Source organism: Coenobita brevimanus, chromosome 5 (genome assembly GCF_032717465.1).
Source record: "Coenobita brevimanus isolate Jiangsu-jjx chromosome 5, ASM3271746v2, whole genome shotgun sequence".
NCBI classification, from domain to species: Eukaryota; Metazoa; Arthropoda; class Malacostraca; order Decapoda; family Coenobitidae; genus Coenobita; species Coenobita brevimanus.
This window is the reverse complement of record NC_136958.1, coordinates 100,680-127,015: the sequence shown is the minus strand read 5'-3', so window position 1 is coordinate 127,015 and position 26,336 is coordinate 100,680. Positions and strand designations below refer to the sequence as shown.

At 41.8% G+C, this 26,336-nt stretch overlaps 1 protein-coding gene across 1 annotated transcript in view; it reads right to left on the bottom strand.

The window, feature by feature from the left end:
- The window catches only part of Tsr1 (Tsr1 ribosome assembly factor), a 35,005-nt gene extending 11,191 nt beyond the window's left edge, over positions 1–23,814 (bottom strand). The window contains exons 1-9 of the mRNA XM_080270843.1: positions 23,806–23,814; positions 20,608–20,717; positions 18,609–18,879; positions 17,957–18,035; positions 14,751–14,891; positions 6,592–6,789; positions 5,758–5,991; positions 3,713–3,875; positions 925–1,152 (exon numbers count right to left, since the gene is read on the bottom strand). Coding sequence (XP_080126969.1) covers positions 925–1,152; positions 3,713–3,875; positions 5,758–5,991; positions 6,592–6,789; positions 14,751–14,891; positions 17,957–18,035; positions 18,609–18,879; positions 20,608–20,713 — 1,420 coding nt within the window. The 5' untranslated portion in view covers positions 20,714–20,717; positions 23,806–23,814. The remainder of the gene's footprint in view (positions 1–924; positions 1,153–3,712; positions 3,876–5,757; positions 5,992–6,591; positions 6,790–14,750; positions 14,892–17,956; positions 18,036–18,608; positions 18,880–20,607; positions 20,718–23,805) is intronic.
- Positions 23,815–26,336: the final 2,522 nt, after the last annotated feature.

Below are 26,336 nucleotides of genomic sequence, written 5' to 3'. Positions count from 1 at the left end.
GATCTTGTTTATATGTTTTTCTAGTGACAAATCTGCACATCTTCCACATCCATTCTACTACTATCTCTCCCCCATGCTTCAGCATTTCACCACACACTCAATCAATTCCTGGGGCTTTCCCCAATTTAACTTTCTTCATTGCTTCCACAACTTCTATCCTACTGATTTCTTCCTGTCTTCTCACCTCCCTCCTTCTCCCAGCCATTCCCCAGCCACTTATACTCGCATTACTTCCATCCTCTATGTTCAACAAGTCCTTAAAGTGTTCTCTCCATCTGCTCACTTTTTCTCCCTTCTCCACTAGTAATCTACCATTTTTATCTTTCACTCCCCTGCTAACTTCACTCCCACCCTGTCTTACTCTTTTCACCTCTTTCCAGAACATTTTCTTACAGTCCCTCCACTTTACACTCAAATTCCTTCCAAATTCCTCATCCACTCTGTTCTTACTCTCTCTTACTAATCTTTTCACCTCTCTCTTTCTTTCTACATATAACTCTCTCTTCTGCCTCTCAACTTCTTCCACGCCCCTATTTCTCATCCATTCATTGTATGCTTTCTTCTTTTGTGCCACGGCCCGTCTCACCTCTTCAGTCCACCATTGGACTGGGCAAACTTGGGCTGTCTGGACATTGCTACTCCTCACCCTGCCCTAGGGTGGGAAAGGAGGCCCGGGGAAAAATAAATAATAAATAAATAAAAATAAATAAAATAATGCTGTACATTATACCTAAATATCTCCTCATGTGTTAATGGTGCACACTAACTATATGTAAATAACAAAAGAGAAAGTGAAAGTGTGGCATGCAAAACAAACTCATGATGAAAAGATGCAATGATAACTCCTATGAATATTTCATAAGTGGTACCTACGAAGCCAAACCATATCATTACATGAACTGTCTTTACTGATCAGAGACTTACCTCTTAACTTTTCCAAGGCATCCATCTCGGCCCCATAGTCCATTTTATCATCATAGTTAACTCCCTCGGCATCTGTCATTGTCATTGTCTCGTATTCCTCCTCATCTTCATCTTCCTCACAGGCATTTTGAGAACCATCTTGAGAGAGGGTGTCAACAGGAGCCAATTCATTATCACCTTCCATGATGGCACTATCATCATCTCCATCACCCTCAATACTTTTCTCTTCTGTCAAGAAAAACATAGAATGAAAGCTATTAGTAATGGAATGTTCAAATAATGCAGCTTAAAACAATGTATACATCATCATCATCTGGACCTCCTTTCAGGCAGGTGAGGAGTAGCTGCAGCCAGATTACCAAAGTTTGCCCAATTCAAAGGGCCACGCTTCCATTCACTCATCACTCAAGCCCACGGAATCCTGGCTCCATCTGATAGGCCACAAGGTTTCCACCACGTACTGTAGCTTCACATATACAGTACCTATCCGATCGAGTCAGTCCAAATGCTGTCACTTTAAAATGGGGTGCCAAATTCCTGTCCATATGCTTCTCTCCACAAAATTCATCCAGCAAGCTTGATCGCTTGTCAGTCCCTTAGTCATACCAAATTCCATACCTCTCTTCCTCCCATGCTCATTCACCATATCTCTCCACCTTCTTCTTGGCCTACTTCGCCTCCTCCCTCCTTCATATTCGCTCAGATATTTTTTCACCACTCTACTGTCATCCATTCTCTCCACATGACCATACCATCTCAGTACACCTGTACACTCTCTTTGATTCTTGTGTCTACAGACTTCCTCACTCAGCATCTTTCATGAATAATATTATTCTGTATCCTATCCACTCTCTGTACTCCACATACATTCCTCTTCAGTCTCATCTCCACTGCACTTTTCATTATCATGCCACACCATAGTCTCACACACCCATATGTTAAAGCTGGCACTAACACTCCTTCATGTAAGCCTACAAATTACTGTTAACTATGTTACAAGGAAGTCTTCATGTAACTGAACTTGCTAGAAGCTTAGACATTCTGAAATGATAATGGATATTATTAATATTCCATGCATGGCTTCACTGTACAAAAATGCACGCGAGCAGGTACAAATGCATGTAACTAGTTGTGCAGCACGACATGCTAAGGTGAAGCGGCTGGAGGTAAACGAGCTATTGAAACTTTGATGGTCAGCTGATAACTTAGTGAAAAGTGAAAATACTGATGTCCTGCCAACAAATTTTACTTCTCCTCTGACTGACAATGTGATGATCCATGATAATGATGCATTTGATGATGATGATGTGATGACAATGAGATGATGAGAGATGAAAAGATAATGCACTGGGATAGGATAACGTGTGAAAGGTTGATTTCGGAGGGAGTGTAGCAAAGTGTGCATGAGACACCTACCAGCCAGAAGCAGAAACTTTTGTGGTGCAATATTTTAAATTCAATCAGCAGAAAGAATCCCATCCAGAAAAAAAAAGAAAGAAAGAAAAAAAAAGCAATCAAATTCACAAACAAAATTCCTGAAAAAAATAAGGGATTAGTGTAGTTTTTCAAGTTCTTGTGTTTCCTCAACATCATTCCTCACTATCACACATATTAAACTAGTTTACACTATCTTTTTCTTGGCTTCTGATGCCTGCTCTAACCCATAAACCCTTACGTGCAGCTGCTGTTGTGATCCCATGCTCAACTGAACATGAACCCAGTGAACTGCAGGCTAAGGTTGCCCTTCTAATGCAGTCTACCTTCCTACTGCTAGAGTTAGGATGGGAGATGAAAGATGTTTGTATACCTGGCCAACAGAGCCACCTGATTATATCAGTGCCATCTCATGAATGCATCCTTCTCCAGCGCCTATAATGTCTACGGTAAAGTCCTCATTATGTGCCTCCCTTTTTTTTTTCTTTTTTTGCAATTAGGGAAAAAAATCATCATCATCTAATCCTGTGTTGCCCCGTGAGGAGCATAGGAGCTCAGGGCTAGGCCAGTTGGTCCTGACATTTAAAATGAGAGTGGCCAGCCTCACTCATCCCTGAGTGGCATTACGTGACCTATAAATCCCAACCACCCCTTGGATATATACCTGCCCAGGCTCAATCCGACTGGAGTGCCTTAATTACTCACTAAACCACCAGGCGTCATAATTTGGTTATGTGGTAACCACCCAGCGTAGTAAATGGTTTCCTGGTGTACAGGAAACCCTTGTCACTCAGTGTAGAGTCACTTGTAGACAGAAGGAAGAGGAAAGAATGAAGGAAAGAAAGACAGAAGGGGAAGGAAGGAAAGAAGGAAGGAAGGAAAGAAGGAAGGAAGAGAAGAATGGGCAGTCGGCCAAGAGCAGCACTACATCGGGGGCGGGAAGCCTATTAAAAGCACATTTGCTACCTATAAATCAGATTTACCACTTTCACCTAATGGACAATTGTATGAAAAAAGTATTGATATTCTGTAACACACCACTGATATACTGTATACACTTCCATCATCCTTGTCAAGTCAAATTATATCTAAACAGTATTTGTGAAAATATTAATAGGGTGCAGTATCTATAAACTGTTAACTGTATTTCTGATAACCAAGAGATGTGGCTATTCATAATATACTAAAGACTGACATAAATCAGTACCCATACAATGTATCAATAATACTATACACTACAGAAGTCAACACACCTCTCCAGTGAGAATATTATACCAGTCAACCCTTTTCAGTTGAGGGAGCTTAGACTTACCAGAGTGATTAATCAATAAATCATATTTCTGTGTCACCTTACCATCATCACTGTCAATAATCCATGCTGCCTGGTACTCTGAAGTGCCCCGAGGAACACGTTTGGTGCGGGTCTTGGCTGTGGCGAGAGCAGCTGCCATGACATCTTCAGCCTCAGCAATCTCATCATCACTTGGATAAGTTTGCTCTCTCTCCAATGGATTAACCTGACAAACAAAACAACTGTAGTATGAAACAGGGGCGCAGCCAGAAATATAATTTGGGGCGGGGGGCCACAATGACTAACCATGAGAAATATAAAAACACAATGCACTTCACACACAACGCACTGCACTATACATATTCCGTAGTTAATTAAGAGTTCCGCTAAGTTGCCTGTAGCTATTCATGCTGAAATATTTCACTGAGAAATATACTTTTTATAATCATGAAAGGCTTTGTCCACCTCTTGCATCGTAAAAGGTACAGTTCCTGCTAATAAGACAGGTCCACCAATGATTGATACACTGCTGAAAATCATCATCAGTATACATTGTATCATCACAAACTGGCCAGTTGCATTTCTCAGTTCCTCTCCTTTCCAAAAATTTCATTGTACAGCTCTTTGTCCCTACTTTTAACATTATACCAATAAATTCTTTTTTGCCATAATTCATATCACAGTATTTTCTCTCTTTAGGCATGTATGCAACCTGAAAATGAGAAATATCTACTTGTTGACAACCAAAACCACCAAAAATACTGCAAACTACAAAATATAGTACTGTAGTATATAATGCATGAAAAATAGGTTTTTCCTTCTGAAAATCACAAATGAAATTGTTGTCCCAGCTCACCCTGGGTAAAAAAAAAAAAAAAAAAAAAAAAAAATGGTGGCCGAGTCGGGACAACTGTCTATTAAATCTTCAGCTCTGCTCTGCTGGTTCTGTAGAAAACTAGATTAACAACATTTGTAAAGCTGGGGCAGGGATGTTGAATGGGCACCATAAAATGGAAATGTCTTGGCATCTGGCATTGCAGTGCCCACTGTTCCAACTCATCCCGTGTCCTGCACTGTTCCAACTCACCACACTCAACGCTAATGTCTATGAAAATCCATCGTCTGTTAAAAACTTCACTTAGTTCATACCTGCCACCGAGAAGAAACGATGGCCTCAAAAACAGTGCTGAGTGTGTCACATAGAGGGTATGGCAAAGTTTTCCAGAGAGAACTGCCCTGCCTGCCCTCAGCAGCCTGGTTTGTGTTCAGTGGAGCACTACCGTGCCTGGCACTCCCGGTAGGCACTGTGGCATACCTGGTGCACCTGCCTCGGGGTGCGCCACCTGCCACACCAACCTGCCTCGGTGCGTCTGCCTCGGAGAGCATCACCCCACCCCCACCTACTTTTGACCTGCCTGCCACCTACCTCATTCTTCATGGATCTTCTTCAAACTTACAGGGTAAATAATATAATCAATATTTTCTTCTCTGTTCATTTATTTATATCGCTATCTACTATATTTATCTGTATATCGTAGGTTTACTAAATCAATTGGTTAGACATGTAGTATTATTACTGTATGTACATTATTATAACATATCATAAACACATCTTGTGGTCAAAATTTACTTACCAATACAAAAATAAATAATATAAAGCAAGTAGAACCGATGTAATGATAAAATAAATACTACCCCACGAAAGAGCCATGCCTGGGGGAAATTCGGTTTGGCGGGGGGTGGGGGGTGGGGGGGTTTGCTGAGCAGGGGGGACAGAAATACAGTAATGAAGGGGTTAAGGTGACTGAAATGCAGCATGAATAAAACAGAGATAACATTTTGCTGAAGTAATTATTCTTCACTTAATTCTTTTCAGCCCTCTCCTTTAGCCCTTTATCTCCTTTAGCCTGTTTACAAACCTCAATGATACTACAGAGAGATGTCTTTATCAAATGGCATCTATACAGTCAAGGAATTTTACTGTCTGTCCAGTTATACATTTTTCCTCAGCTCTCTCCCTTTCCCCTGAAAGAGAAGGGTTAACTTCAGACTACAGTTCACCGGGTTCATGCTCAGATGAACCTGGGGCTACAATCACAGCTACTAACCTCATTAGTAGCTGTCAGCGATTCTTGTTTCTCAGGATCAGCCTCCTCCAGTAGATATGTGCTATCATCAAGCCTGTCTTCCTCATTCCGTCTTGGCATTAGAGGGTGAGGGTCCTGGTGAGAGTCTATCCTGGACATTTGATAGTCCCCCCACCCGGGTATATGGATCAATCCATTGACAGACAGCTCTCGTCCACGTACATAACCCTCCATTTTCAGAGTTCCTGTTGACCCCTATGGATACAGGTTTGATTATACACCAGGTATGTATGTATGTATATACAGTATAATGATGATGACTGACAATGACAATGACGATGATGATGATACCTTAGGACCATTTATTAACCTCTTTCATCCAATGATGTGCCTTTTCCAGACAATTTTATTCACTACAAGACATAAGATCAAATAAAGTCATCTAGTGGTGTTCCTATTTACCTCCTTCAATACAGGACACCTCCCCCAGACTGAATAAAATCACTTGGGGGCAACGTAGGATTAGATGATGGATGGATGGATGGATGGTGGTGTCCTGAGTAAAGTGAAACAAGTCACTGGAATGAAGAGACTTAGGGAAGTATTCATCACATCATCATCGGGACCTCCTTTCCTTTGTTGCAGTTGGTTTGAAGGAGTGTATGCATTGTGAAAATTAGGGGCATGAGATGAACGTGCTCTAGTGTACGGGTGTACATTACTGGAGACATGAAAATTTTTGACATTAATTCACACCTCTGAACAACATGCTGAAGTGAGCTGTTTTCTTATAATCCAATAGGTTTGCATCCAGATGAGCCTGGGGCAACAACAGGAACAAAAACAGTAACATACCTCCTCCACAAATTCAACATGCTCTGCCATCATATGAGGCCTGTGATCACGAAAGAAGATTGGCCGTTGCCGCTGCTGTCCAATCTGTCGCAGAACTAGCAGTGCTTCCTGAGGCCGAGTGATGCTCATGACACGACCAGGCCCAGGAAATCGCACCTCTATCTCCCGCGCTAGTCGTTGCCTTGCCTGCTGCTGTCTCTAGAGGCCAAACAGTAAAAATTACAGTTTTCTACTTATTTATTCATTGCAGACATTGGCTGAAAATAAACAGATCTTTTATCTACTATCCTAACCTAAGGGAGTCAACAGGTTACAATGTTGCAATAAGGCATGAAAGGAAGATGTTCAATTGCAGTTTGTACTCTTTATATACTGCTTTATCTTTATATATGATTCTTGGCAATGATGTCCACTGCAAATTACAAAAGCACTGCCCATTAAAGCTCCAATGCAGCCTTTACAAACAATTTAATGTCCCACCAACCCCCCATTTAAAAAAACAGTTTTATAATCAAGTGGTCATAATATTTTGGCATATTTCTGATATATACTGAGGACTGACTGCATATGGATCATTTTGCTCTCTTAAGAGTATTGAAAACATTAAATGTCTACATCAATACACAAATATATACCTATGAAATACAAAAGGTAGTGCTGTAACTCCATATAAACACAAACAGTTTTCTACACTCAGTAACTAAAAGACTGTACCATGAAGTCTCCAGATACAGTAATAATATCACACCGGCAAACACATTAATATACTTCCACCTTCACAGTACTTTTAATATACAGGTATTCAAAAAACATTCCCAAGCTTCAAAATGGTGTACAGAATGTCCTACTATCTGCCTTATCCACCAGCAGTACAGCAATTACTTGCCGATTCACATAAACACTACAGCAAAAGTTCTCATACCTTACTTCCTAGATTGCCAGGTCTAAATCCAACTGAAATGAAGGATGACAAGTCTCAACTGTTAAATTTCATTATATGTCCTTGATAGCATGTTAGACATTCCTGCTGTTGATTAATAACTACATCATAGAGGTAAAGCCAGGGCTCCAAGAGGTAAAGGGGCGAAACTGCCAAAGTGATGTTTTGAGTAAATTGCAATCAAAGTTTAGCTATCGGTACCACACAAAGTTTATGAGATGTCATGTACATGTTTATACTCATTATACTCAGAGTTTAGTGGATTTCAAATATCAGGAAAAAAATTAATGTTGTGTAGGCATTTTTTTTTTCATGATTTTGCATACCCCCATTTGCCTAATGGTAAGTAAATAATAAAAAAGATAAAAAAAAAAATTTGGACAGCCTTACAATCTTCAGTGTATAACAGAACTACTGTATGAACCATTTCCTTCACAACTCAAAAACATATATACATTTTAATTTTTAAAATATTCTTGTATCTTGTATATGGTAAGCTGCTAGGTGCCGTCAAGAGTTTTTATGATGGTAACGAAACATGAGAAAGTTTTAATGGGCATCTAAGTGAATGGTTCACGATTGGTGTGGGCATGTGACAAGGTTGTGTGATGTCCCCATGGCTGTTCAATATATATATGGATGGGGTGATGTGAGATGTAAAAACACAAGTAATGGAGAGAGGGATGGCATTGGTAATGAATGGTGATAATTGGAATATCTCAAATTTGTTGTATGCTAATGATGCAGTACTGCTTGCAAATATCGAACAAGAACTTGGTAGACTAGTGTAGAGTTTTCTTGATGTCTGTGAGTGTCGTGCCTCGAGAGTAAACATAGAAAACAATAAAGTGATGGTTACTGAGAAAGTGATTCCTAGTGTGATGCTACAGTGACTGGAGAGAGACTGGAATTGGTGAGGGAGTTCAAATACCTGTGTACAGTGATAGAAAAGAGAAGAAAATGTGCAAGAACTGGAAAGTCGAGTGACACAAGGAACGAAAGTAGCTGGTGCAATGAAGGCCTTGATAAGAAACAGAGGCTTGAGTGTTGCAGCTGTGTGAGGCTTACATGAAGGAGTGTTAGTGCCAACTTTAACATATGGATGTGAGACTATGGTGTGGCATCAAAATGAAGTCGTGAGTGACAGCAGTGGAGATAAACTGCTGCGGAATGTATGTGGAGGACAGAGAGTGAACAGGATACGAAATAATGTGATTTGTGAATGAAGTGGAGTGAGGAAGTCTGTGGACACCAGAAACGAAGAGAGTGTACTGAGATGGTATGGTCATGTGGAGAGAATGGATAACAACAGAGTGGTGAAAAAGGTATAGCTAAGTGAATCTGAAAGAGAGAGGAGGCAAGGTGGGCCACGGAAAAGGTGGAGGGATGTGGTAGATAAGCGTGTGAGAAAGACAGGTATGGTAGTCGGTGAGGCTAGAGATTGAGCTGGCTGGATGAATATTGTGAGAAGAAGTGCATGATCAGGGATTTGGCACCCCTTTTTTACGTGACAGTGTTCGGACTGAGTCTATCAGATATGTTTATGTGAAGCTACAGAACTTGGTGAATGTTTTTGGCGTATCAGATAGAGCCAGGATTCCGGGGGCTTGAATGGTGAGCGAATGGAAGCATGGCCCATTGGACTGGGCAAATTTGGGCTGTCTGGATATTACTACTCCTCACCCTGCCCTACCGTGGAAATGGAGGTCCAGATGATGATGATAAAATATTCAAAATGAAAATAAATTCCCATTTACTATTTTGTAAATGGTAATTTATTTTCATTTTGAAGATTTCAAAAATTCATAATAAATATGTTTTTGAGTAGATGTGGGTGCCCATCATCCACTCAATGTAGTGATGCCTTATGGTCTCTACACTGAGTGACAAGCCAAATGGTTTCCTGTACTTAAGCATTTCTCTGAAATATCACAAATGTGAAGGAAAGCTACATGACAAACATTGATCCGAGCAATGTTGACCACCACTGTCTACACAAAGTTACGCTTCACTCGACCTTCCCTACCCTTCACTCATGTACGCTTCACTGCACTTTCTTCCAGACAGCGAACAAGATAAGCTATCTGAGCATAATGATCTCTTAATCCCCAGTAATTGTTGAAAATATCTTTAACATTTTCAGCACCGACACATGTAAAACACTGACTACTGCACTTGCAAGGAGAACCCACTATTCTTGCCCTGAACTCCTGCGTACTATGTTGACTAACTTATGCTTCACCACTGTTTCTTTTCTGCTTAGCATCAGCTGTTTCCACTGTTCAGGGTCCCTTTTTCTCTTCCTGGTAACCCTGGGTACCTGAAACTCACCGTCACTGGACTCCATGATTATGCATAGAACTGGATGAAAAAGTAATATAGCACAGCAAAATATTAAATGGCATCTAGACAACTTGGAGCTAGCTGGGTGACTGCCTGCAGGGCAAGTGGCACGAGCGATGATTGGCTGTCAAGCATCACACAGGTAAACACAGGAGGAAAGATGGCGGCCTGCTATTGGCTCGCGTGGCTGGTGACGTCGTTCCCTTACCTCCCGTAAAATGGATCTGACAGCCAGAATGTTTACTAAACTACAGAACTCCTGACCCACACTACAGGTGCTATAAAAGGTGAGTTTCATTTGCTGAATATTACCCTGTGAGAGAAAACAGATCAATCTACCAATTCCCTGGGTAGACTGATATTCTTCATTCTGGCATTTTTGCCCCTTTACCTCCAGAAGCCTCATTATTTAAAAAAAAAAAAAAAAAAAAAAAAAAAAAAAAAAAAAAAAATTATGGAAGTGACCAGTGATAAAATATAAACAAATATAGAGTACAGTATATAAAACTGTTTGGATTATACAGGCAATTAAACTGCCTAAGCCTGATCAGATATGAAGACCTTTACTGTTTGACACATGCACACCACTTTTCTTGGATAAATAAAAATCTCAGTACAACTCTGACATTAAAAACTACCAATAAATACATTGTACACTATACATCACAAAGTGACAACAAACTAAAACTTACCCACAGAATAATAACAGAACTTCTTAAACAGACATGCTTGAATATGTTATGTAAGTTATACGTACATTTACCGAAAATACAGTACTGTTACACGCGATGTAAGAATCAGGCATTAAACTATCACTTTTCTTAAAATTATATATTATGCAATCTACAATATCACACAAACTTGAAATTATTTCCAGGAAGTACAAAAAATGCATTTCATCCTTAAAAATGTTAGTTTCTTATGCATGTTCCATGCAATTCTAAGCTCTCCGCTCAGCTACTTTTATATTAAAAATTCATTCTTAGTTCAGCACTGCAACAAGCCTATCAGTATTTAATTATCTGCACTCAACACAAACTCCATATGTAACACGGGTAAGAGGACAACTCATCAGAGTAACCATCATCAGCAAATGCATACTTTCAAAAACTCTCCCACACATAAAACTACAGTATAAAATCAAGTAAGTGAGAGAATACATGAGCCTTGCTGTGCGTGGGTCGGTGCGAGATTGAGAGTCGGGTACGCAGCTCCTCCTCTAAACGCTCTGCCTCCATCACTTCTGCACTACTCTTGCTGTCCTATTAACATGATGTACCAAACAATAATAATTACACCAATATCTGTTGGAAGAAATTCAGGGAGCTGTTGCCTCTCCTGACACTGAGAAGACTCTCCCTCTGTGCTTAGGGATCTTTGTATGCAGCATGTTAGGAGTGTAATGCTGAATGGCAATGAGACCTGGGCAGTAAAGGAGGAGCATATTCGTAGGCCCAAAAAAATAGAAATGACAATGATTAGGTGGATGTGCAGTGCGTCATTGGATGCGAGGCCAAGGGGGCTAGGTTTATAATAGAAAAGTTGGGAGGAGGGATGGGACTGAAATGTATTGGTGCTGTGATGAGGAGGGGTAGATTATGATGGTTTGGGCATGTGGAGAGGATGGGGGATAACAATTGGGTGTAAAAAGTGAGAAGTGTGAACACTGGGGGATGGGGTTGTGAGAAGCAGTCAGAAAAAAACCTGGGACAGGATCACACAAAACGTCTCAGGGACAAGGGACTGAATAGGGAGGCTGCTAGAGATGGAGAAGCATGGACAGCCGCCATCAGGTGACTACGGCTCACACATGCAAGCATGTTGGAGCATTTATAAAAGAACAAAACAATCTGTGTAAGACAGAATACTGATGCCTGGGCACACTTTCTTTAAACTGGAAAATTTTCAAACTACAGTTTATAGCTTTAGCAGACTAACACTGTCATTTCATTATCTTTTATCCTGGCCTCTATAACCCACAAACGGATGGAAGAAGGCAGGGTCTACAGAGCAAGACTTCCTCACATGGTGGGAGGGATCGGTAATTAACCATTGTCTCACGTCCACCTGCAGCCCCATCCTTCTCCCACGCCACACCTGCCCACCAATTGTATACAGTATCTTCAAACACAATTAACCCCTTCAACACCACGATATATTTTCTAGTACAGTATATGACTGCTCTTTTCTGGCCGTTTTACTTAGTGCAGGATTCTCTTTCTCTCTCTCTCTCTCTCATGCCAGACCTGTGCTGAAATAATATCTCTTGGAAGACAATTATCCTCTCCAACCCCACATCATCCATTCACTTCCCCCATTTTCACTGAGGGACACTTTTCTTTGAAGATGCACTGTACATCTACTATCAAATATTCAATCAAATGACTGCCAGGCAAATAAAGGGTGCTAAACCTTTGCCTACTGATCTTTTGTAAATAATTTATCCATCCAACTCCATCCTCAGTCAAATCCCTGACTTTTTCATCCTCCATACCTCACTTTCTCACACAACCATTTACCATATTCACTTTTTAGGCCTACTATGCATCCTCCCACCTTCACATTAACTGACATAAACCCCTTACACCACCTTATTTATTCTTCATGCAAAGAAGAAAAGAATCATTCTCCCCTTATGATTACAAGTGAACGAGTATTGTTTACGCTTGGTTAAGTCTGGAATGCAGCCTGGCCTGACCTGACCATCAAGCTAAGCAGAAGATAACAACTTTACTCCTATGTGAAATAGAGTTGAAATTCTTTCTGCATGTGATACATTCATTCAATAAATTTTGTTATCAACTAAAAACTCATCCAAAATGATCGTAGGAACCCCTTGGAATCTCGACTTTTCAAAGGGAGTGCATGGCTCTAATTGGTGAATGCCTCAATTATGAAATAAAATAAAAAAAGATTTTCTCTCCTAACACTGTTTTTTGGCATCAACTCTAGCAATTTAATAACAGAGATTCAGCTCATAATTTTACATTAACGTTTCTGCTATGTTTTGATTGTGAAATCACCAAGGGAAAATATCCCATTTCTGGCTTTAATCATCTCATCACTAACCAAATCTTTATCGTCTCAGTTTCATCAACACGGCAGGTTGGTCACAGAGATTGTAGAATTTAGCATTGCTCTCTATCTCTATATACCTAAGCTGCTTCCCCCAAGGAAAGGGAGGTAGCCAAGACAGGACGACACACTCCCCATTTACTCATCCATTCAAACACATTCATTCGCATCTTAGCCCCAAAGGGGCGAACGGACAGATCTTCACCACACCACACCGCACAAGGGTCAACTGCGCAATGCAATCAGTGACATCCGCAGCAGGGCCCGACAGTAGAACTGGTTTACCCCTGCCACATCATAACAGACTCATCCCCTTACCCGCACCTGACCTGACTAGATGATTAGACCAGATGCGGGAGAATATCCCCTCAGGGCTGCGTCATCACTTATTCATTCACAATTTCTCTCCATTTATTTCTGTCACGCACAGCCACTCTTCCTTGCTCAACAGACATCCTTCTCGCATCCAGCGCTCTCTTCACACTGTCCATCCATCCTATTTGTGGTCTCCCTCTCAGCCTTACACCTCTCACATCAGATCTAGTTATCTTTTTCACCAATCGCTCATTATCCATTCTCTCCATATGCCCAAACCATCGCAACACCCTCTGCTCAACTCTACCAGCCATCTCCTGAACAACTCCAGTTCTCCTTCGCACTTCATTTCGCACTCGATCCACACGCGTCACTCCACACATACTCCTCAGACACCTCATCTCCATTACATTCAAACTTTTCCTCTCTGCTACACCCATATTCCATGTTTCAGCCCCATATAATGCTGTCGGTACCACAACACCCTCATACAGCCTTCTCTTTACATCCATTCTAAGCGAATGACATCTAAACACTTTTTTCATTCCTCCCAGCACCTTTCCTACTTCATTGATTCTAAACTTCACTTCTGCATCTATTCTTCCATCCACAGCAACATGTGACCCTAGATATTTAAAACGCTCTACCTCCTCAAGCAACTTGCCATTCAAAACTATATTCATCCCCCTACCATCTACCAACCTCATACACTTCATCACTTTTCTCTTATTCTCATTTACTTTCAATTTCCTCCTTTCACACACCCTTCCAAACTCCTCTACCAACTGTCTCAATCTCTCCTCTGAATCAGCCACCAGTGCAGTATCATCTGCAAACAGCAGCTGCTTCAGATTCCACTCTCCACCATCAACATTCACCAGACTCAGACCTCCACCTAAAACTCTTGCATTCACCTCCCTTACAACACCATCCATGTACAGTCGGCGCAATGGAATTCTGAACCCACTAATTCGCACCATATATTTGGTAGGGTCCAAGAAATATTGTAGGAAAATTCCTATAGTCGGTGGATTTTTTTCTGGTGGCTTCTAGCAACTTTATAGGCTTACCACCAAATGCTGTGAGATTATGTCATAAAACTCAAATTGCATCAACTGATGCAATTAGGACTTTCAGGGTTAATATGCTGAGTTGTAACCAAAACACAGAATAATACATACCTAGCGGCCTTGAGTGTTAAAACGCTTCAATGACTGTGGCCCAGTGGGGATGGCTAAGGTATAATGCTCACAAAATGCAATCTGGCATGGATAACTGGGCCACCTGTTCCTTAAATGTATGGACTGAATAGCCTAGCCCCAGGGGATAAGTTTATACTAGGGCAATAAAGGACTGGATAATGGAGGTATCTTCTACATCTGTAAGAGGAAAATTAATTTTTCTTTATTCATTATCCTATTTAATGAGCTTCTATGGAATTTTTTAGTTATACTATGCAATATTACAATAACATTTGATGTAGTACCTTTAGTGCCATGTTGTCAAGGTCAGTAATGATATGCAAGGGTGTGGGCAGTCCCTGGGCCAGGAGGGATGAGATGAGGACTTCAGCTGCATCTCCCAGCTCCTCCTCAGCAGGCCATAACAGCAGTACAGTATCACTCACCTGCCGCAATATAATACATAGTCTCATGATGTATTCTGCATTATGTTCTTGCTATCCACAGATGATTTTATTCAACTCAGAGGAAGTTTTTTGAATGAAATGGTTATGTTAGAAACAGTATAGGTTCAATTATCCCTTTCACTGATATAAATCCTTAAAAGGTTGAATAAAATAATTTTTTTCACTGATATAAATCCTTAAAAGGTTGAATTAATTTTGAAGAAACCAAGAGTAAAAATAAAAATATTGAATATAAGAGTAAAGTAGCTGAGCCCAGTTCTAAACAAAGTAAGTACATCTGCAGTATGTAATATCAATTCATTTCAGCTGAACATTTATGAAACAAACACAATACTGTATTCTGAAAAGGTTGTTGGGCTCTGGAGATCAAAATCTATCTATCCATCTATATACCCAGGTTGCTTCCCCCAAGGAAAGGGAGGTAGCCAAGACAGGACGACACGCTCCCCATTTACTCATCCATTCAAACACATTCATTCGCATCTTAGCCCCAAAGGGGAGAACGGACAGATCCTCACCGCACAACACCGCACAAGGCCTTAATGAGACTATGCAATGATCCACAAAGGTTCTTTTTGTGTGTGTGTGTGTGTGTGTGTGTGTGTGTGTGTGTGTGTGACCCGACTCTGGGCACAGGCTTCACAGACTGCTTTCAAGGCCCAGTAGTCCTCCTACGTACCGCACACCTCTACATGTCACCACTTCGGCGCTAACACCCACCGTCCATACTGAATACATGCTTAGGGCTGTCTCATACAGGACTGGTGTATTGGTATTAGCGGGGGTATTTTTACGACATGTCGGCGGGCCTTCTGGTAGATCAGTAAAGTCTGATTTTTTATGAAACTCAAATCCTTTAACTGTTCCCTGCCTCAGCGGGATTTGAACCCGGGTCCGTCAGGACTGCAGGCCTAACAATTGAGCCACCGCCTCCCCTATGAATTGTGCAATTCAGTTTTGAAGTATGGTCAAACAGGTTGTCATATCAGGTCTATCTATCTATCTATCTACAGCCTGACACCCTAATCCCGCAAAGGGTGACCGCAGACAAAACGCCTCCAAGTCGCCCTGTCACCCACCTTTTGCTTACCCTACCCCCAACTCACTCCTCCCTCTATCATATACCTCTCAACTCCATCAGGTAACACAGTTATATTAGCAGAATACATCTAGATCAATCACAAAATATCAACAGTGTTATGTAGTATGTGACTAATTAACCCTTTGAGATTTTCGGCCCTCTGCTGATTGTGTCTGTAGATTCAGCCTGGCACACATAGAGTGCACCGTCGTGCAGCGATATTTTACTTAATCGGCCACTGTACACTAACTTTTTATGGTAGACTAGTGAATTTGGTACCATTTTAAAGCTGAATAGTTGCTCTTTATCTAAGTATGGCTGAAAAAGGTAAATACAGTAGCTAAAAGGCCAATAGGACGAGTAGAAGTTAGCTAAAAAGGAAAAATTACACACCCTTCTGTAGAAGAATAATTGTAAAAAAAAGGTACAGTACATCCCCACAGTACGTGAGTTCTGAGTACACGATCTCCCTTGTATGCGAGAATCCTTTTTTTTGTGTGTGTGTGTGTGTGTGAATTGAAATCCTTGTAAGCGAGATGGGGGAAGATGAGTGGCCCAAATCCGGGGTTACCCCGAGTACACGGCATTGCCCCCTCAAGGAGCAATAACGGTTGCTTATGCTCCGCCCACCTTGTGACGTCAATGCTGCTCATTCGTCACGTGATGCCCATATGCACCACTTGGAGGGTGGTGAGGTGAGAGTCCCAGCAGAGGAAACACACGCACACAGAAGGTACACTCGCTGTTCCAGGTACGTCCCCATGTACTCCGAGGCTATTTTTTCTGTGAGCCAAGATGTTTGCCCCCTCCTCTAGGATGAAGTGCATCACCTATGCCATGCCATGATGATGCAAGTCATTAGGAAGAAGGAGAGTGGGAAGGGTAACACGGCCATTGGCAAGGAACTAGGCTTGGCAGAATTGTCCATGCAAACTATACGGGCTAACAGGGAGGCCATAAAGAAGACTGTGATGACATATGGGACAGCGGCATTGGATGGAAGAAGCAGGCTGACCAACCAGGCTATAATTCTTATGGACCGGTACCTGGCTACATTTATCCTGAGGAAGGAGGAAGGAAGGAATTCCACTGAACAGGCATTAAATCAGGAACCAGCCCAAGATTTTCTACAAAGCTGCAGCTCTGAAGCTTGCTGTTAAGAAACCATTTAAAGCCTCCATAGGATGGCTTTGTAGCTTTCTGAAGAGGAAGGAGCTACATCATGCCACACCATAGTCTCATATCCATATGTAGTTGGCACTAACACTCCTTCGTGTAAGCCTCGTGCAGCTGCAACACTCAAGCCTCTGTTTCTTATCAAGGCCTTCATTGCACCGGCTACTTTTCTTTCCTGTGTCACTCTACTTTTAAGTTAATCTTTTATACTATGTTCAACAGATTCAAGTCACCAGCTCTGTTATTAAAGAATGAAAAGCTGTCTTTGTATAGAGCAAAAACACAAAAAACAAAATATTAATGATGAGGAATTAGATCATAGTTGTTTCTAGTTAAAGGAAAGAATATGTTGAGTATATGAGCTCAAACTGCTATGACTGCTATGTGTAAAAACAATTGTGAACACTTGATATGCTGAAATCATTACCTTTCACTGAGAGGCCTGCCTGACCTCATTAAAACACTATGGTATTAGCCAAAGTCCAATTACTAAGCATACCTCAACCACTCTTATGGACACCTAGGAATTACAACTGTAATTAATGAGTATGATACTTCCAAGGATGTGTTTATGAAATACTAAATATACAGTAAATGCCTGAATAAATTTTCATTAGCTATTAACTATGAAAAAAAAATGCATCCATTCGGTTATCCTGCTTAAATATTTATTAGGATCTTTTCATGTGTTGCGTATTTTCTTTTATCATTAAAAAAATGTACACCTGGCTGGCAATGAACTGATTTATAATTACATAAAAATAAAAAATGAAAATAAAATCCATACCTTTATGCTGTCTAATATTGCATACAGATCATTTGCAGGAGGTATAACGAACGAAAATCTTTGCTTGAAACGTGGTGAGCTGCAATAATTAAAAAAGGGACATCTGTCAAAAATCTGACTCACATCATTGTAATCTATCACAATCCAGCAAATATAGTATATGTAATGTATGATACACAGTGATAGGCTTGTACAAATCATATACTGTATTCAAACAGATTGATTTTTTAAGCAATGAATCATGTCAATACTCTTATTTTCACAAACAGAAAAAAGCTTGGGAAACAGTGCTCTCACTTTTAATCTCTGGTAAGCAGGTATCAATCCATATTACTAATGTAATCAGGAAATTTTAATGTAAAAGCTTCATACAGAACATTTTTGTACTGTATTGTACTTCTTAAGCAATGATACTACAAAATGATGTATTATTACTCAAGTGCAACAAGTTTTTGTGATGTGCAGACTAATTTTCTTCTAATTCCATTCTTAAAGAAAAAATAAACAAAAATAAAAAATAAAAGCCACTTAAAAACAAATTTACCAGGTACCCCACTTTACAGCAACAAAGGCACAAAACATCTGCAATATTCCAAAACATCCCTGACATACAGCACATGCAATACAGTATGTAAACTCTAATCATAGAGACCTGATATGTGTGATGCCTTGTGTGGTGTGAGTGGTAATGGCAGCATTGTCGCACTGCTTGAGCGCCTCCAGGACTGTACGAGGGTTGATATCTGGGCTGAGCAGAACCAAAGACACCAGGAAGGGTGGCTGGTGGGCACTACCAAGGGCTCTTTTGCGTGCTGCTGCCTCTTCCCGCTTGACTGCCCGTATCTGCCGGTTCTTGTTTTTACGTTGCTCTCGACTCAACTCAGTCTTGTGTTTCTTGGTCAATGCCTTGACAGTAACACGTCCTGGTGGTTGGGAAACAAAGCAAAACAGTAATAACTGTTAAATACAGTGAAGGAAACCTCATAATTAGATCCCTTAATGGCCAGGGGTCTCTTCACAGAGGAATATAATCATGTGGTGGTTGCAAAAAATAAAATTAGTCATCCTAACAATCAAGGATTTCATGAAGACAGTTCCTGACAACAAGATTCTCTCCCAAAATAAAATAAAATAATTAGTAGTATCAATATCATCTCTCTAGCTATCATCCAATCCTTTTTTGTACCACCTGGAGCACTGATACTTGGGGCTAGGCAACTCAATCCCAACAGATAAGATGAGGGTGACTAGGCTCACCTCTGGGTGGCATTAAGTGAGCAATAAACCCGAACCATCTCTCACATGCAAATCCTCATGGGCCTCATCTGGCTGGAACGCCATAACCCACTAGACAACCATGCATCAGCTAGCATAATGTTACTGCTCAACATGGCACAGTAATGGATCCTTGGGTTCCAGGAAACCATTTGTCTTGTCATTTAGTCACCAGATGGTAGCACTGCATTCAGCAACTGGTTGGTGTGTCCTATCTATCACAATGGGGGGGGGGAGGATACTACACTTGACAAGAAACATTTTGGTGTACAGTATACTCACGTACGCTTTTTGTTTTGGAGTTATGACTGATGAAGAAGAAATAAAGGAAGAAAGAGAGAACAAAACAGGTACAGTATTTTTGCGGTTCGATTTTGCGACTCCTACGAAGGTCAGCAAGACTTTGTGAATAGTTCTGCACTTGAATAGTGAAGGAGTGAAGGTCTTTTACTTCATACGCTTAGAACTGGGCTTTGTGAACATTTTCGTGCAATCGCTCTTATACTCAATGTACAGCACGCCAATTTGAACCTGTGCCATACATACTTGGCGGCCTGCAGTCCTGATGGACCCAGGTTCGAATCCTGCCTGGGGCAGGGGACAGTTTAAGGACTTGAATTTGATAAAATGCAGACTTTCCTGATCTACTAGATCACCCACCGACATGTCGTAAAAATACCCCCGCTAATACCAATACACTAGTCCTGTATGAGACAGCCCTAGCATGTATTCAATATGGACGGTGAGTGTTAACGCCGAAGTGGTGACATGTGGAGGTGTACGAGGACTACTGGGCCTCAGGATAGGCTACTGCCCCCGAGATATAGGCCCTGAAGCCTTTGCCCAGAGTCGGACACACACACACACACACACACACACACACACACACACACACACACACACACACACACACACAAATCTTACAGAGTGGTTACCACACACCGTGATACACTCTGGGTCCAGCCAGAAACACTTAAAGACAAAAATTATCTTTATTCAACTGGCTCTGGAAAAATTTAGCCTACAAACTGCACTCCCATACAGGTGACCATTAAATGCTTTGCCAGTTCTAAGCTGTGCTTTTATCTATTGAACTTCTGAATCATTCCTAACCTAATCATCTGAGAAAAAATAAAATTATGACAAACAATGTTACTACAAGACAAAAATATACAAATACTGTACACCATTATGGGGGTAACCTTGAATGGACACTGATGTACGGTACATACATGTACAGTAGTAGCTATATGAAGTACAGAAGGCCTTTGAAGTCTGAGAGGTTAAATATACATCTGTTCCAAACACAAAAAATGTGACACTTAACAGTTACTGTATTCCTGCCAAAGTTAAAAGATAAAACTAAGGCAACTCACCTTTGTTAGTTTTGCTGATGGCACCTTTGGTGCGGTGGCCAAGAGTTTTGTGCTTCTTGTTCTGCTGCTTCAGAGCAGAAGGCCGGTGAATCTGAGACATTGCCATAGTGCTGAAACAGGAAAAAAGAGCTGTATCATCATTTCCAGCATGACAGTAATCATATAATATATACCATCTATCTATTGCCAGATGCCTTAATCCCGTAAGGGGTGGCCATGAACAAATCGCCTCCATGTCACCCTGTCCCCCACCATTTTACTGCCCTGTTCCCAGCTCACACATCCCTCTATCTCATCCTTGGTCTCCCCCTCCCTCCAACTCACTCACATACACTCTCCTCATTGGTCTCTCACTCTCCATCCTCTCCACATGGGCAAACCATAAGTACCAGTCCAGGAGCCAGTCACCAGAATGTTTAATATTGTATGAACCTACTTCTAAACCCTCATTTTATGCTTCTTTTGCCTTTATTTCAGTCAGTTGTGTGCCTTATTGATGTGATTTGGGTGTTAAATAGGTGCTATGCATGTCCAGAGGGAGTTGTATAGGTGTTTCTCTGAGTTAGGATCCATAAGTACAAGTCCATAAGCTGGGGCCCAATATCCGGACAGGACCACTATCCGGACCTGCCTATGGCTCTACGTCGGATATTGGAGTGATTACTGTACTGAAATGAGTCTTTCACAGGTTACTTGTTATTATTCCTGGATTACCACAGCAGCTGGGGATTTTTATAAACATACCACTGAAAGCTACAAATGAGGATTCAGAATGCATAAATAATGCACCAATCTTTCCCAGTTGCTGGCCATATTCAATGCTCCTAATATGCATTTTAAAATTTGAAAGCTGGCTTTCAAATGCAAGTGAGATAAGGCTGGATTAGGTTTGGTTTGGTTACATCATTAAGTTTCTCATTGCTTTGACATGGGATACACTGACATATCCAGTTGGAGTGATTCTGTAGCTGGTAAACAACACAGCCAGTCAGAGAGATTGTCGGTAAACATTGCCGCGGGCGACCTGGCTGATACCTTAAATGCCTCAAAAGAGGTACAGTCTGTCATTTTGCAATCATTTCTTGCAGTCACAATGGAACGGTTAACTACTTGTGTTACTGTAGTATCAAAATTACTTACCTTAAGACTGTGTTTAATATAGGTGGAATCATCGTACCCATTTGGTAAAGAATTACCTTCTCTCAATCTTTCTACAGGCTCTGATCAGCCTATAAGGTACTGTGGGCCATCACATTACCACATCACATGACGATTTTACAATAAATACAATGAAAAGTGTGGCTGGTGTGCTCGTGTGTTGCTAACGGGTGAGAATTAACAAAAAATAAGGGAGAAGGCTAGACCAAGATCCCGAAAGCAACAGAAAATATGGCAGGGAACGAGAAAAGAGCACCGGGAAGAAAGAAATGCGGTTACTTTGCAGAAGTAAATGGAGAACAAAGATGCGAAGACTGCGAAAGCTTGAGGGACGACGAAGGCTGTGGCAAGTGTAAAAAGATGGTTAGGAACACAGATAATGGAGTGAAGTGTGAAGTTTGTAAGGTCTGGTACCATGCAGGATGTGGCAAGATAATTCTAAAGTTCTACAACAAGAGGAGGGAACAACATGGATCTGCACAAGATGCAAGCCTCAAGTTCTGAAGAACTCTGAGGAAGTGAAAAAACTCAGGGAAGGAAACAGAAAGATTAAAAGAGAGATGGAAGAGGTGAAGGAAGAAAATGAAAGATTGAGTGACAGGATAGAAGACCTAGAACAGAAATGGGAGAGAAGACAGAATGGTAGAGCAGGCAGTAGAAAAGATGAAGGGCACGGAAAGGGAATGGGAGAGAAAAGAAGACAGGCTAGTAGATAAGGCAGTGGAAAGAATGATGAATAAAATGGAGGAAAAGAGAAAGAAAAATGTAGTAATTTTTAATATCCCTGAATCAGAAAAAGACACAGGCAAAGAGAGAGAAAAAGATGATGACAAAATTTGTTCAGATATAATTGTGGAAGAAATGGGAATGCAGAATACTGAAGTAGTTAAGACAATTTGACTGGGAAAGAAAACAGAGGGAAAGGTTACACCAGTTCTAGTAACAATAGGAAGCGAAAAGATGAAATGGGCAGTTATAGCCAAAGCTTCATGATTTTTGTAAACATGCAAAAAAGGTCACGACCAACTCTGTTTAAGATTGACCATAATACTATACGTGCAGACGATCAAGACAAACACACGTGGGAATCTAACAGCAGACGTTCGCCTTGCGCAAGAGTACGAGGTTAGGTTAGGTTAGGTTAGGTTCGGTTTGGTTTGGTTAGGTTTTAGGTTAGGATAAGTTTGAGCTTCGTATTTTACCCACGAAACCTAGTTTTTTCCGATGGATTTTGGTATGATTCATTCGATTTCAGCTTCATTTCAGTGGGAAATTCCCATCTGCTGTGTTTCTCCCCACCCTAAAACCCCTGATTCCCCAAAGATCCCCCATTATTGCAGGGGGATGAGAGGGGGTCATATCTCAAAATCTGGTTATTTTCGATGGAAATGATGCTTGAAATCGAATGAATCACATCAAAAATAATCAGAAAAACCTAAGTTTCATGGGAGAAAGCAGTATGGGCAGAAAACCGATATTTACCAGCAATACTCCTCACCTATCAACTGAACTGATGCTGCTGTTTGAGATGGACATTAATGCAATAAAGCTTTAGTTTAGGAGCATCATCACAAGCTTATAAATCTACATACTATATATGGTAGCTTACTCAGTACAATTTTACCACACAGGCACAGTGACTGGAAGTCTTCTTACCATGTCACCACACACGTGCAGTGATTTTAAGTACTGTATTCTTATAATGTCACTATCCTCAGATAAGTAATCTTTATTAAAGTATGTAACTCACGTCTATCTGATCAAATGATTACGGTAGTAAAGTGTAGAGGATTCACAATTGGGAAGGCAAGACTCACCACTACTCCAACAATAAAAGTGAACAGCAACAATCACTCCACCAGTGGCTATCCCAAAATAAAAAAACGGGCCACAGCAGCGAGCAGTCCGTACGTGGCCTTCTCAATTCGAGAAATCTTACGGTACCTATAGCCTACAGTACCATATCAAAATCCTTGTTTTACATTCCAGTCCGTTCGCAATTTTCTTCAGTGCTATATGTCATACTTTCTAGCTTCTTACCTTGTCTTCTTTTAATCTTCCCCTTCTTACAAACGTCACCAGTCAGTTAAACTTAGGTTATCCACCTCCTAGGCCATACTGCATGGCATGATAGCACTGACGAGTGAAAGTGACGTACGAATGAAGACTGAAGCTGCTTCTCTAAGAATTATTTATTTCTCGTACATCCCCGCCAGAAGGACGTACGTTAGAACTTAGAACGAATCCTGTACTAAAAGCGAACATACAGCTTCATGATTTTTGTAAACATGCAAAAATAGGTCACGACCAACTCTGTTAAAGATTGACCATAATACTATACGTGCAGACGGTCAAAACAAACACACGTGGGAAACCAACAGCAGACGTTCGCCTTGCGCAAGAGTACGAGGTTATCACCTAAACTGAATAAAATCGTCTGGTTGTGGCCAGAATAATGCACAAAAGCTATCCCCTACCAAAAGAAGTTATCTGACTGAGGATTATGCTACTTGTTCTAGGGTCGACTTCTCGTCCTTAGAACTGTTATGCTAGGTGCTTTTAGGTCGACTTCCCGTCCTATGAACACTAACTACTGAGCCGGTGTAGCGTTCATTTCTGACTAATCGTGACTCCTTGCGTTCATTGCTGTTATGCTGAGTGTTTTTAGGTCGACTCCTCGTCCTAAAAACACTAGCGACTGAGCGGGGTCCTCTTTCCGGACCGGAAGTAAAGCACCAACAAAGGAACAGGACATAAAAACTAGGCAGTACACCTTAACACATCTATAACCTTAATTCTAACACCGTTACAATATTACATAGAATGATATTCTGGACAGGGGATACAGATATACAGAGTTACGTTATAATAACACCGGATATTCAACATACACTGTAATCACACTTAACAATGGGTTGGGGTTCTATAAGTGGAGGTGATTGTCTTTCATCAAAGCCCAAAAAGTCTTAGTTCACAGTCACAAGAGGAATATACAGGTTTAATAGTCTAGGGGAGGAATATTACTATAAAAAGGCAGGGGGACGGATCACCACAATTGACTTGTTCAACTAGGCGCGGCGACACTGGCCCGCGCGTACAGTACATTGACAAGAGGGAACTTCTTTATTCTGGGCTGGGGGAATAATACTAAATTCACTATTTCAGAATTACTGTCTTTAACAAGGGGCAGGTGAGTTTGTGGGAATCACGAGCACTTATACAGTAGGTTGCATTCCTCTAGATCGCACTGTCAATCTGTCACTGTTCCGGTTCCACTTTCTCGGGTATAGGAAGGGGTGTCACTGATCTTACCCGTTTTTCTGGGGCGATATCACTATGTCACTTTATAGGGGGGACCTCCGGGGGCTCTACCCGTGGCGGGAATCACCGTACCCGCTGGGGGAAGACTCTACCCGGGTCCGATCCGCTGAGGCGTTGCATGGAGGCCCTCTTGCCTGGGGCCTCGACCTGGTGTAGACCCTCCTCTCGGGGTCTTGTCGTCGTGGTGCAGGGAGGCCCGTCTATGTGGGGCCTCGACCGGATGTAGACCCTCCTCTCGGGGTCTTGTCGTCGTGGTGCAGGGAGGCCCACCTATGTGGGGCCTCGACCTGGTGCGGTGGACCTCGGGACTGGGGCCAAACAGGCGGAGGAGGCGTGTCTGGCGTTGGAGGCTCCGGGGTGGGAGGAGGACAGCGTTGGTAGGCTGCTGGGCTCGCCTGGGGGTCCTGAGGCTGTGGAGGTCTGTCAGGGGACGCGCCGTCAGGTGTGGGCTGCGGCCTCGTCTCCTGCGGGTGCCTGGGGGAGACAAGAATTTCCCGGGAGTGGGAGGTAGGTCCCGACTGGGACTTGGTCTTTGCTCGGGTGACGCCTTCGGGGCAACTCTCCCGAGTGGTGTCCAGCTACTCCTGCAGGAGTTGGCTAAAGATAGAAGACACACGGAGACCGTGTTCTCTCTCTTACACAGGGAGGGTAGCACGGAGGCGACTCTCTCTCTTGTCTCTGACACAGCCGTGGCGCCAGGTTGGTTTACCCTGGGACCCACTTTTGGCTTTATACAAGGGGCTCTTACCCTTGGGGTGGCTGAGGGTGCTGGCCCCTTATATCTCACTATTGGGCCTCCTGCCCTGTTTGTGACAGAAGGTATTACTCCCTCGTAGTTCACTAAAGGACCTCCTGTCCTGTTTGTGGCAGAGGGTATTTCTCCCTCGTGGCTCACTGTGGCAGAGGGTACTAGCCCCTCGTGGCTCACCAGAGTTGTGGCAGAGGGTGGTGTTCCCTCGTGGCTCCCTGTGGCAGAGGTGCGGACACCTCGTGGCTCACCAAGGGACCTCCTGCCCTTAAGGGGTGTAACTATGGTCGTCACCACAAAGCTACCAGGGACTGATTTTATATCAGTCTCACTCCACTGCTGTCGATGGTTAGCCCGATGTAATCAGTGGTTTCGAGATGGTTAAGCCATTGCCAACGATAACGAAGTTGCATAAACTGTTGATCATGGTGAAGCGTAGGTAGAAATGTCAATATATATTAAGTTACTGAAACAGGTTACATATAGTATATATTTAAATGGA